Here is a 10,649-nt window from a genome sequence, read left to right on the forward strand (position 1 = left end):
CACCTACACACTGCATAAGTAAGCAGACCAGCTTTGTTTTTGTTTCCATTTGTTTTTAATCGAAGCATCCTCGAGCTGGGACATGGACACGTATCCCACAATGCTTTAGTGCAAGTCATAGAAAAGTCACATGACGAGAATAGAAACATCTAGAAAAATAGAGCTATTGTACAAACATAGAGGTCACGTCACTTTTCACCCTCATGCAGGAACGTCAACACGTCTCGCCGGAGCCGGGAGGCCGAAAGGGGAACTTCTTGGGGTTTTGTTAGCTTTCCGCCCGCCCGCCTCACACGGCGCAGACGGCCAGCGAGTAGGCGGCCATCATCTGCGCCCGAAGCTGCTGCTTGACGTGCACGCGGCCGTGCCGCTTCCTCTCGTCGCTGCGCGCAAAGCGCTTGCCGCACACGTCGCAGGAGAAGGGCTTCTCGCCGGTGTGGGTGCGCGTGTGCGTGGTCAGGTGGTCGCTGCGGCTGAAGCTTCGGGCGCACACGCCGCACTGGAAGGGTTTCTGTCCCGTGTGCACGCGCACGTGCCTGTTGAGTTCGTCCGAGCGCGAGAAGCGACGCTCGCAGCCTTCCACCGAGCACGGGAAGGCCTTGGCCTTGGCCTTGGTCTTGGCGCCGCTCTTGGCCAGAGAGCCGCGGCCCTTCCGGGACAATTTGCCGCCCGCCGGGACGCCGCCCGGGTGCGCCGTCGGGAAGGCGCCCTGCAGGAGGGACGACAGGAGCTCGGGATCCAGGGTGGATGGCGCGGGCCGGCGGAGCTCGGCCTCCGTTTTCACCTGCTCCGCCTCCCAGTCCCTCATCCCGTCCTCTTCCCGCTTGACCTCCGACCCCTTCGCCGCTCCCCGACCTCCATCTTGCGGGAGCTCTGTGACAAAGTCCGGAGTCGCCGCCGGCGTGGCCAGGTATCCGGCCGACTCGCCCTTGACTGTCACGCCAGGGGCGTGGGCGGCGTCCTCCCCCGCCTGCTCCATTTCCGTGCAGATTCCCACGATCTCCGTGATCATGTTGAGGATGGCGTCCGCCGTGCTGCTCAAGCCTGCAGCCGCCGCCGGTTCGGGCGGGAAGCCGCCGCCAAAGTCCAGCGAGGGCGAGAGCGAGAGCGAGTCGGAGTCGCTGAAGTCGGAGAAGAAATCCGAATCGGAGGCGTCCGTCCCCGGCGAGACCACTGAGGGCGACAAGGAAAGGAGGGAGGGGGCGCGTTCAGCATGGTTGCATAACAGCCGGCGACGCTTTGGCGACGCTTTGGCGACGCTCCGGCGACTCACCGGGTAGTTCGGTCTCCTCGACGTCAGGGCGGTCGGACTCGGCGCCGTTCACCCAGGCGCTGCACGCGTCCTCGAAGTCGGACAGGAAGCTGCGGTGGCGCTCGGCGAGCATGGCGGCGGACGAGCGGGCGGGAATTCCCTCCGAGCGGGCTTCGGCCGGAACGGTTCGCGTCGCTGCGTCGGATTGGCGGCGAGGATGCCGAGCTCCGGTCCTCGGCCGGGCCTTTTATACCCTCCGTCTCCGCGGCAACGCCGGCGCCGCCTCATTGGCGGAGAGCGGCGCCAGGGATTCCCCCCTCCGTGCGCGTCGAGGATGCCCAAACATGGCCGACTTCCTGCGGTGACGGCGGGCATCCCCGCGCCATAAAAGGAGCGGCGGGCTTTCCTCACTGCGGCATCGCGCGGGTGCGGGACGGCCGGCGGGCGAGAACCTCTTGTTTCCATGGCGACGCCTCTCTTGGATGCCCACCCCACGTGATCGACACAACAACAACAACAACAACAAAAACAACATTGCGACGACAGACGCCAAGCGTTGAAATGTGCCCAACGTGTTGCCGCGGACGAGGGGATGCGGGGATGCGGTCTCCATGGCGACAACCGCACATTCGAGGATGCCGACGGGCTCGGCGTCGCCCCCTGTAGGTGGCGCTTCCTATAAGGGTGGGAAAACATATCAGTATACGCAGTGGCTACCGATTCCGGGTGTATCCCGCCTTCTACCCGCTGCCAACTGGCATAGGCTCCAGCGCCCCCGTGAGCCTGGATGCTCTTGATTTAAGATGGGCCTACATCGGCCAATATATCGCTGTTACGTCCAGTTTAGCGTACTTTCATTCCTAATCAATATCGCCAAGAATGTATGAATCATATGATAAAAGTCTTGATGGCTTGCTAGCAAAGCTTTCCACCGTTTATTTCTTTTGAATCCACGTCTGAGCTGGCATGCAACGTGACAAGCGCAAGGTCGCCCGGCACAGCTAAACACGTGCAAGGTCTCGCCCAGCCGGAAAGTTAAAAAGGCGAGCGGCCCCCCCGCGTCTTATTTTGCTCACCATGTCGCTGTTTTGTTGGCCGCTCATTTCAGTCCCGCTCGTCCTCGCCGTGCTGGCCATTCTGGTGGCGGCGACTCGGCGCTCCGGCGGGATGCCGGGCCTCCCGCGTCTGCCAGTGGTGGGGAGCCTCCCTTGGCTCGGGGGCCACATGCCCCCTCACCTGCTCTTCACGCAGTTGGGCGCAAGGTGAGCTATTTTGGGGCTAATGTGTTTTTATTGACTTTTTCTTGTATTTTGGCAGTTTAAACCTAAATAAGTAACATAAAACATACTGTATATATATTTTTTACAGATCAACTTAATGAATTTACTGCCATTCAAATAAGAAAACTAGCATGCACTCATACTTAAAGTAACTTTAACATGCTAATGATTTTCAAACATAGTATATTTTGCATCAAGTTGCATCGTAAATCACGAATATTCGCACAAAGATGAAAAACACAAGACCAACACTCACGAGCAAGCTGTCCTTGTGTACGCCGCCAAAAAAGTGTTATCAAAATGTAAAAAATAACATAAATAAACAATAAATAATAACATTTTCAAAATACGCGTTCTTCTTCCATCACCTAGCGTCGTCATGCCTGTGCTTCTCTACTCATTAGTGCCCTCCAGTGGCCAACGTGTGCATATCCTTAAGCCCGTGAACTGCGATGTTATCGATATTTTCTGAACTGATTTTGGAATTATGCCCACGTTTATTGATGCCTATTGAAATATTAATAATTAAAGTAGTGCGCTTCTTCACGTGCGGCAGGTACGGGCCGCTGTTCGATATCTACCTCGGTCCGCACCGCACCGTGGTCGTCAACGACCACGTCCACGCCAGAGAAGTTCTCCTTCAACGAGGTCGGGATTTCGCCGGACGCCCCAGCATGGTGACGCCCGCCGACGACCCGGACCGCACCGCTCGACGGCGGCGCGCCAAAACCACCTTCCCCCCCCCCGGACAGGCGACCACCGACCTGCTGACCCGCGACGGGAAAGACATCGCCTTCGCCGACTACTCGCCTCTGTGGAAGCTTCACCGTCGTCTGGTCCACGCGTCCTTCGCTCTGTTCGGAGAAGGAAGCAACCGCTTGCAGGAGATGGGTGAGAAAATGGAACCCGTTTTTTTTTTCCACCCGGACAGACACGGGTCCGGGACGAGACGTTTTTTTTTCAGTTCTGTCCGAGGCGGACGGCCTCTGCGGCGAGCTCCTGTCCGGGGAAGGCCGCGGCGTGGACCCGTCGCCGGCGGTGACGGCGGCCGTGACCAACGTGGTCTGCACGCTGGTGTTCGGCTCCGCCTACAGACGCGGGGACGAGGAGCTGGAAGAGGTGTTGCGCTACAACGACGGTATCGTGCGCACCATCACCCGGGGAGGACTGGTGGACATCTTCCCCTGGATGAAGGTACGAGTCCACTTGAGGTCCTCCCGTGGGGATCTCACGGGGGACGGTTCGCCCTCAGGTTTTCCCCAACGCGTCAATGAGCGAGCTGAAAGCCTGCGTCGCCGTGCGAGACCGCCTCCTGGCGCGAAAGCTGCGGGAACACAAGGTGCGAGGAAATGGCGGCTCGTTCCGTGAAATCCGGATCGCTTTGAACGTTTGAACCCTGGCCAAAGTGACCGACCGGAGGGTCCTTGACCTTCAGGCCTCCTCGCAGAGCCAAGCCGAGCCTCGAGATCTCCTGGACGCTTTGCTGAAAGGTCAAAGTTCACCCGGGCCCGACGGCGAGCTCATCACGGACGACCACGTGTTGATGACGGCGGCGGAAGCCTTCGGTGCCGGCGTGGAGACCACGTCCACCACGCTCCTCTGGATCCTGGCCTACTTGCTCCATCACCCCGAGGTACGCGGCGAGACCCGCCATACTTGATTGTCGGGGTTGAGTTGCGCCCTCTACAGGTTCAGGAGCGCGTGCAGACGGAGCTGGACGAGGAGGTGGGCGATCGAGCGGTGCGGGCGGCGGACCGCGCGCGGCTCCCGTATCTGGACGCCGTCATCAGCGAGGGGATGCGGATCCGGCCGGTCAGCCCGGTCTTGATCCCGCACGTTGCCATGACCGACAGCAGGTACGTCGGACCACGCGGGCCCCCCGCGCCGCGCCGACTAGCTAACTCTCTCGCCGTAGCGTCGGCCATCACGCCGTCCGCCGCGGGACTCGGGTGCTGGTCAACATGTGGGCCATCCATCACGACCCCTCGCACTGGGACCGCCCGGACCTGTTCACGCCGGGTAGGTCATAGGTCATGCCGACAAAGTACGAATGACGGACGCTGTCAAACTTCTCCAGGTCGCTTCCTGGACGAGCGGGGTCGCCGGGTGACGCCGTCCTGCTTCCTGCCGTTCGGGGCGGGGCCTCGCATCTGCGTGGGCGAATCGCTAGCCAGGACGGAGCTCTTTCTTTTCCTGTCCACCATGCTCCAGCGAATGAGCTTTGCGCTCCCGCGCGGGGCCCCGCCCCCCGACCTGCGCGGACGCCTGGGGGTGGTCCTGCAGCCGCTACCTTACAAAATGGCCGTGACGCCGAGAGCCGGTTGGGCCGTGGGCCCCCGTGCTTGAGGTGGGAAACGGAAACGAGGTCAATAAACGACAGCTTGGACGCGGGGTTGGTTTATTTAGCACGGCTTAACGCACAAAAACACACGTTCGAGATCACCAGGACTAAAAATTGCCTCTTGAACGCCTTGTCACGACACAAACAGGAAGTCGCCACGATGACAGTAGTGCGACTCATAAGCCCCGCCCACCCCCAATCAAATCTTCACGGCGGCTTCCCTTTTCCAGTCTCGGCTAGCAAACTTATACAATCGTTTCGAGTGTTTGGACTTGGGTAAAAAGCCACAGGAGGAGAAAGAAGAAGAGCGCTACAAACTCGGCTAGCTGTAGTAACAGTAATCTACCACAGGGGGCGCTAAAGACCAAAAAGCACCACACGGAGTACACGGAAAGTATCTTCCACTCGCCCGCCTGTCACGTCAACATTAGCACAGGAGATAATTCCCACTAATAAAGTGTACGGAAGGTGTAATACGACCAATCGGGAAGTGTCGGCGCCCGACGGGATGCGTCCTAGTCTAAACGATGACAGCCCGCCAGGAAATATTCCGTTCCAATTAGGATAGTGCGTCGTTTTTTTTTCTCGACAAAGGCCGGTGTAGCATGGTAAAACTATTTTAAGAAGTATACATCTCTCTCCAAATGACTCCAGTCAACGTCCACATTCAATGGAGAAATGTCAGGAAACGTCCAATCGGAAAGCAGATGAGGTGACACGTAGCGGGGAGGAAAGTTCCGTGTTTCGGCTCCGCCTCTCACGCCGTCTCCACGACGACCACCACCTCCTCGGCGGGCGGGCACGGCAATTGCGTGCGCTTGGAGGGACAGTCGGCGCTGTCGTGGACGTCGGGGTCCCGTTCCCTCTCCGGCTGGGCGTCCTCCTCCCGCGTCTCCTGGCCTTGGACGCGGCAGCGGCACACCTCGATGCCCGAATCGCCCGTCAGACGGCGGTGGCGGTACTGGCTCTCGTCGGCGTCCACGTCGTCCTCCTCCTCCTCCTCCTCCTCGGCCTCCGCTTCAAAGACGTCCACGCACGGCGAGAACAGCGTCTGCTTGGCCGCCGACGGGGAAGGTCGGGGGGACGGCGAGGCGCGGGGAGGGGCCAGGGCGGAGGGAGGGGCCGGGGCGGAGGGAGCGGCGTCCTCGCCGGGCGACAATGGCCCCTGGCGGGCGGGCTCTCGGTCCGCCGGCGCCGGCGAGGCGGGGCTCGGGACGTCCGGGTCGGGAGAGGGCGGAACCGTCTGCGCGGCGCCGGCATCAAAAGGGAGGGGCGCCGCCTCGCTGGGCGTGGAGGCGTGGCTGGTGTCCGTCTCGTAGGTCAGGGGAGCCGAGGGGGAGGAGCTACACGGGGACGAAGGGCAGCAGGAGTCGCAGGAACAGCTGGAGCTACGAGGGGAAGTGGGGGGGGGGGGGGGGGGGGGGGGTTGACGGACAGGTCAGCGAATTGGGGCGGCTTGGCAAAGCCTTTCAGGGCGTACGCACCTGTTGTCCGAGCTGAGGGAGGAGGGGCCGTCGCTGAGAGGACGGTGCAGCGTGAGCAGGTGGGGGTCGGCGGCGCGGGGGGGGCTGCGGGTAGCGCGGCGCCGTGAAGACGGAGCTATAAGGGGGCGGCGGCGTGGAAGGCCGCGCCGCCACCTCCTCGTAGGAGGGCAGCTTGAGCGACGCCAGGAAACCTGCGCGCGGGTACCACGTTAGCTAGCGGGCTAGCGTTTGGCCGCGGCTCGGTGGGCTTACTGAGGTCCAGCATGGAGGACGGGTAGGAGGCGGTGCCCTGGTACGCCAGCAGGCTGATCTCTCGCTGGCGTCGCTGCTGCTGCTGGGCGCGTGCTTTGGCGCGGCGGTGGCGGTAGGCGCAACAGCAGCTGAACATGATGAGGGCCGTCCACAGCAACCAGAACCCTGCACGTCCAATCCAAGTTACAAATACGTCGAAAATCAAAGCATCATCGTCATGGAACATCATCGCTAGCCCCGCCCCCCCCCCCAAATGGTAACTTTTCAAACCCGGGAACACTCACACCACAGCTCGTAGTAGTAGGTGCAGCATCCGGTCTGGCCGCAGCAGTGGCCCTTCTCGCAGAGGTAGCCGCCATTGGCGTTAGCGCCGGGGCAATAGCGCGGTCTCCCCAGCAGGGGCAGGCTACCACCAGAGTGGTACTCCATGGCACCCCTGCTGCGCCCGATCGCCCGGTCTATCCGCTCGCCGGCAAACCGGCGGGCGGGTCCATCTCCGGAACGACCGGTCGATTCCAATCCGATTGTCGTGGTGTCCCGTCGTTAGCGACGGGCTACGCCGAGGGGCGAGATCGTGGGTGAGCCACGCGACGGGGACGCGACGGCCGGAGGGGACGAGATGGCGGCCGGCGAGCGTTCCCACCTGCGGAGAGAGGAGAGCGTAACAGTCGCGGGGCTTCTCGCTCATTCCAAACCATGTGTCTCGCTTCCAGACACAATAGGACAAATGTGTTTTTTTTTCCGGCTCTGGTGGTCACGTGTGTGTTGGCAAGAGTTGTCATGACAACTGACGGCGGCGCAGCGACTCTACGGCGCCCTCCGGCGTTCTGACGGCGTCATGACGAGAGACGACCGGCCGCTTTTAGCGCGTTGGCGTGAGGACATGATGGCGGCGTATGCGCCTTGTAAACACACACACGTAATGACAAAGGCGACGCGTACCGCTCCATGCGTCCTCGTTTCTTGCTCGTGGTTCGGTGGTTCGGTGGTTCGATACCGGCCCGGGCCTCCTCGCTCTGCTTGGAGCCTTCCCCGCCTCCTCCTCGGTGAGACCCTCCACCAGCCCCGCCGCCATCAGCTCCCGTCGCGCGTCGAGCTGGCCGGACTCAGTCGCCGTTCTGCATCCGGTACCCTTTGCAAATAAAAGCTCTACCCGTGGCCTTTTCCCCCCCAGCCAGGGTCTCTGGTCTCAGGACTGGGTCCTCTTTGGGTATTTTATTGGAAGACGTCAAGTGATAAAAACGACGTCATACGTGACCCCACGTGAATATGAACTAGAAGCTTTGCTCTTATTTTGAAAAGCAGCAAACTCTAGATCGATACTTTAACTTGACGTTATTCCAACATGTCGAAAAGGCATGAAATTCAACGACGAAAAATAAATTCAAAATGATTTAAACAAGCTATTGGTTGAGTGTTAATACAACTTTTAATTAATACTGGGTTGTTTTGACCCGCCTGGAAAAGTGCTCTTTTCCTATTGGCTGACAGGGCAGGCAGGCTTCTACCAATCACAGCGTATTATGCGCATCACTTCTTTTCCCGTAGCAACAAGGCAGACACGCCATATTTGCCATCATTTGCTCATTTCCTACTATTTAATAACAGTTATTTATCAAATGGCATTCAGTATGTAGATAAAAAAATGAAGCCAAGCGAGAAAAAAATCATCAAAGCTCCATAGTGAAAGCGACGAGTCACCTGGTAGCAATTCGTAGTATTGCCACAAGAGGACGTAGTTTTGCATAGACAGGCAAGCCTAGCTTTGAATGCTCCTGTTTATTTGCAATTGCCGGCGCTAGACGTCCATCACATTTGGAATGGGAGGGGATGAACGGCTGCCATCCCTCCCTCCCACAATTGGACGTCTGCGAGTAAAACACAAAAAGCCAATTAAAGACCATTTGTGAGGTTTGAGTCCAACAAAACAGGAAGCGGAGCGTCGTCATGGGTTACGCCAGGAAGGTGTTGCGCCAACCATGCCCCCACCACCCAATCTCGCTCCTCCCTCCCCCCACCGGGCACCTCCCTCTCCTGCCGCAGAAGCACGCTGAAACGTTGGCGCCACCCGACCTCCGTCTCGCCACCCTGACGCCCATCCACGGCGCCGCTCCATTGCTCCAGCGCCCTCTCCGTCCCGGGTGCGCGGCGCAGGCTCGTCGTGTACAACACGGCCTCGGCCTCGCGGCTCACGAACAGCATCGAACGATAAACCGCCCTGCGTCCGCCTTTCGCCACTCCGGCGCGGCGCCCGGCGAGGGCAAGGCTCAGCGGCTTGTATGCTACTTTGTACCATACGGCTAGCTTGACCAACGTAAGGAGGGCGCTCACCAACGTCGCCGCGCACAGGCAGACGTAGGCGGCCGACAACCACACGCAAAAGACGGCGGGCGAGCGGCGGAGGGACACCGCGTCATTCTGCGCGCCCCCCGACCGCCACGTCCGAAGGACCTCGGCGGGCGGGCTCAGAGTGCTCGGCGAAAGCGATCGCGTCAGAGTCGTGGGATTCCACGCCGTGGTAGGAAGCGGCGCCGGGGAAGCAGTCGGCGGAAGCGATGGCGTCAGAGTCGTGGGATTCCACGTCGTGGAAGGAAGCGGCGCCGGGGAAGTAGTGGGCGCGGGACGCCGAATCACGGCCCCATCGCCTCTGCCGTATATCTCCGCCGCGTCGTGACCCTCGGTGACCCCGGCGGTCGGGCCCGGCAAGGTGGTGGCGGGGGCGGTTGGCGGCGGCGGGCTCGACCTGCACATGTCGTCCTCTTGGATGTCGTGGAGCGCTCGACTCTTGAACCAGGGAGGCGAGTGACACACCTGCCAATACCAGAGTGGGCGTGACCACACAGCATAGCTAGCTCGGTTGGCTAAGGTTAAAGGCATCCTAAATGAGGAGGCGGAGCTTTTGCCATCGTCAGTTCTCACCAAACTTTTGGGGTCAACGGATTTAATTAGTCCATCCCGCACGTAGAAGTTGAAGTAGAAGTCTTTCAAGTATGTGTTCAGGTACGCTAGCGAGCAGGAACACGCCCACGGGTTGGCAGAGAGGAACAGGTAGGGCACGTCTTCCCGCGGGTTGAACCAATCGTCCGGAAGCTCGCTGACCTGAGGTTAAAAAGCCACACGTGAGGCGCCGGCGGGCGCGCTACCGAGGCTCCTTCCCCACCTGGTTGTTTTCCAAGTAGAGCGTTTCTATGACGACCAGCGGGCGGAGCAAGAGGGCGGGAAGGACTCGGATGCGATTGGACGACAGGTCGAGGATCTGCAAGACAGAAGCGTCGGAACGCGCCCACGCCGAGGATCGGGGAAACCCTGACCTCCAAGACTCCCAGTCCGGCGAAGGCGTCCTCGTCCAAGGACTCGATGGCGTTGTCGTTCAGGTGGAGCTCCGTCAGGGCGGGGCAGGCCAGGAAGGCCCGGCCGGGCACCGCCGTCAGCCGATTGCGTCCCAGCCGGAGGACGCTGAGACGGAGCAGGAGCGGCACGCCGCCGGCGGTCACCCCGGCCACCTTGTTGGCCGTCAGGTCCAGCTCGTGGAGCTGGCTCAAGGTCCGGAAGGATTCCCAGGACAGGCCGGAGAAGCGATTGCTGGGAAACAAGAGAACCTCGCCGAGGGAAGACGTGGTGGACATTATCTTACAGGAAGCAGAAGGCATGTGCTTGTCTGCGACGTGTCCATCAAACATGAGCAAAAGCATCAAAGCACCACTCACACGATGAGTTTTATGATGTCTAATTTCATGTTTTCATCATTTTAAAAAGCCATTCTGTTCCCCAAAATGCAACGATTGGACGCCACGTTAATGGACGTCCGTGGCGGTCGATGGCACGGACAGACGAGAATCCGTCGGTTACCTCCGTGGCGGGTTGGACATCCTCGGGTAGACCGTGGAGACGGGTTGCCGTGCAGTTTAGCCGCAAGCGGTGGTCCTTGTCCCGGTCGCTATGGCAACCGTCCGTGGCGGTAACCACGGTAACACCGGCCCAGATGAAGACGACTGAGGCGAGCTTCATGCTGAATGAGACCGAATGAGCGTGCGAGGGCC

At 60.2% G+C, this 10,649-nt stretch overlaps 4 protein-coding genes across 12 annotated transcripts; 1 reads left to right on the top strand and 3 right to left on the bottom strand.

Annotated features, from left to right (window-relative positions):
* Positions 1-41: 41 nt before the first annotated feature.
* On the bottom strand, positions 42-3,675 carry LOC144065450 (uncharacterized). Of its 3 annotated transcripts, none has more exons than XM_077588282.1 (4): positions 2,789-3,675; positions 2,329-2,530; positions 1,274-1,928; positions 42-1,173 (listed from the first exon to the last, which is right to left on the bottom strand). In XM_077588282.1, the coding sequence occupies exons 3-4, from the start codon at positions 1,383-1,385 to the stop codon at positions 290-292; spliced, it is 996 nt and encodes a 331-aa protein (XP_077444408.1). In that variant the 5' UTR covers positions 1,386-1,928; positions 2,329-2,530; positions 2,789-3,675; the 3' UTR covers positions 42-289. The 3 variants fall into 3 exon arrangements, with proteins under 3 accessions (XP_077444408.1, XP_077444407.1, XP_077444406.1); XM_077588281.1 differs by having other exon boundaries at positions 2,329-2,576; XM_077588280.1 differs by having other exon boundaries at positions 2,329-3,675.
* cyp17a2 (cytochrome P450, family 17, subfamily A, polypeptide 2) lies at positions 1,311-5,504 on the top strand. 7 transcript variants are annotated; one of them, XM_077588278.1, is made up of 9 exons: positions 1,324-2,514; positions 3,089-3,209; positions 3,285-3,423; positions 3,497-3,726; positions 3,785-3,871; positions 3,968-4,165; positions 4,222-4,388; positions 4,448-4,551; positions 4,610-4,918. In XM_077588278.1, the coding sequence occupies exons 1-9, from the start codon at positions 2,330-2,332 to the stop codon at positions 4,876-4,878; spliced, it is 1,500 nt and encodes a 499-aa protein (XP_077444404.1). In that variant the 5' UTR covers positions 1,324-2,329; the 3' UTR covers positions 4,879-4,918. The 7 variants fall into 7 exon arrangements, with proteins under 7 accessions (XP_077444400.1, XP_077444402.1, XP_077444398.1 ...); XM_077588274.1 differs by having other exon boundaries at positions 1,311-2,514; positions 3,089-3,726; positions 4,610-4,655; positions 4,773-5,504; XM_077588273.1 differs by having other exon boundaries at positions 1,317-2,514; positions 3,285-3,726; positions 4,610-5,504.
* On the bottom strand, positions 4,914-7,726 carry LOC144065449 (uncharacterized). The gene is made up of 5 exons (XM_077588279.1): positions 7,552-7,726; positions 6,894-7,252; positions 6,610-6,774; positions 6,358-6,548; positions 4,914-6,261 (listed from the first exon to the last, which is right to left on the bottom strand). Exons 2-5 carry the CDS (start codon positions 6,966-6,968, stop codon positions 5,631-5,633), a joined length of 1,062 nt encoding a protein of 353 aa, XP_077444405.1. The 5' UTR covers positions 6,969-7,252; positions 7,552-7,726; the 3' UTR covers positions 4,914-5,630.
* A 643-nt stretch (positions 7,727-8,369) lies between these two features.
* LOC144066135 (uncharacterized) lies at positions 8,370-10,617 on the bottom strand. The gene is made up of 5 exons (XM_077589483.1): positions 10,459-10,617; positions 9,921-10,208; positions 9,770-9,865; positions 9,529-9,708; positions 8,370-9,420 (listed from the first exon to the last, which is right to left on the bottom strand). Exons 1-5 carry the CDS (start codon positions 10,615-10,617, stop codon positions 8,503-8,505), a joined length of 1,641 nt encoding a protein of 546 aa, XP_077445609.1. The 3' UTR covers positions 8,370-8,502.
* Positions 10,618-10,649: the final 32 nt, after the last annotated feature.

The sequence above is a fragment of the Stigmatopora argus genome, chromosome 20 (assembly GCF_051989625.1).
Source record: "Stigmatopora argus isolate UIUO_Sarg chromosome 20, RoL_Sarg_1.0, whole genome shotgun sequence".
NCBI lineage: Eukaryota > Metazoa > Chordata > Actinopteri > Syngnathiformes > Syngnathidae > Stigmatopora > Stigmatopora argus.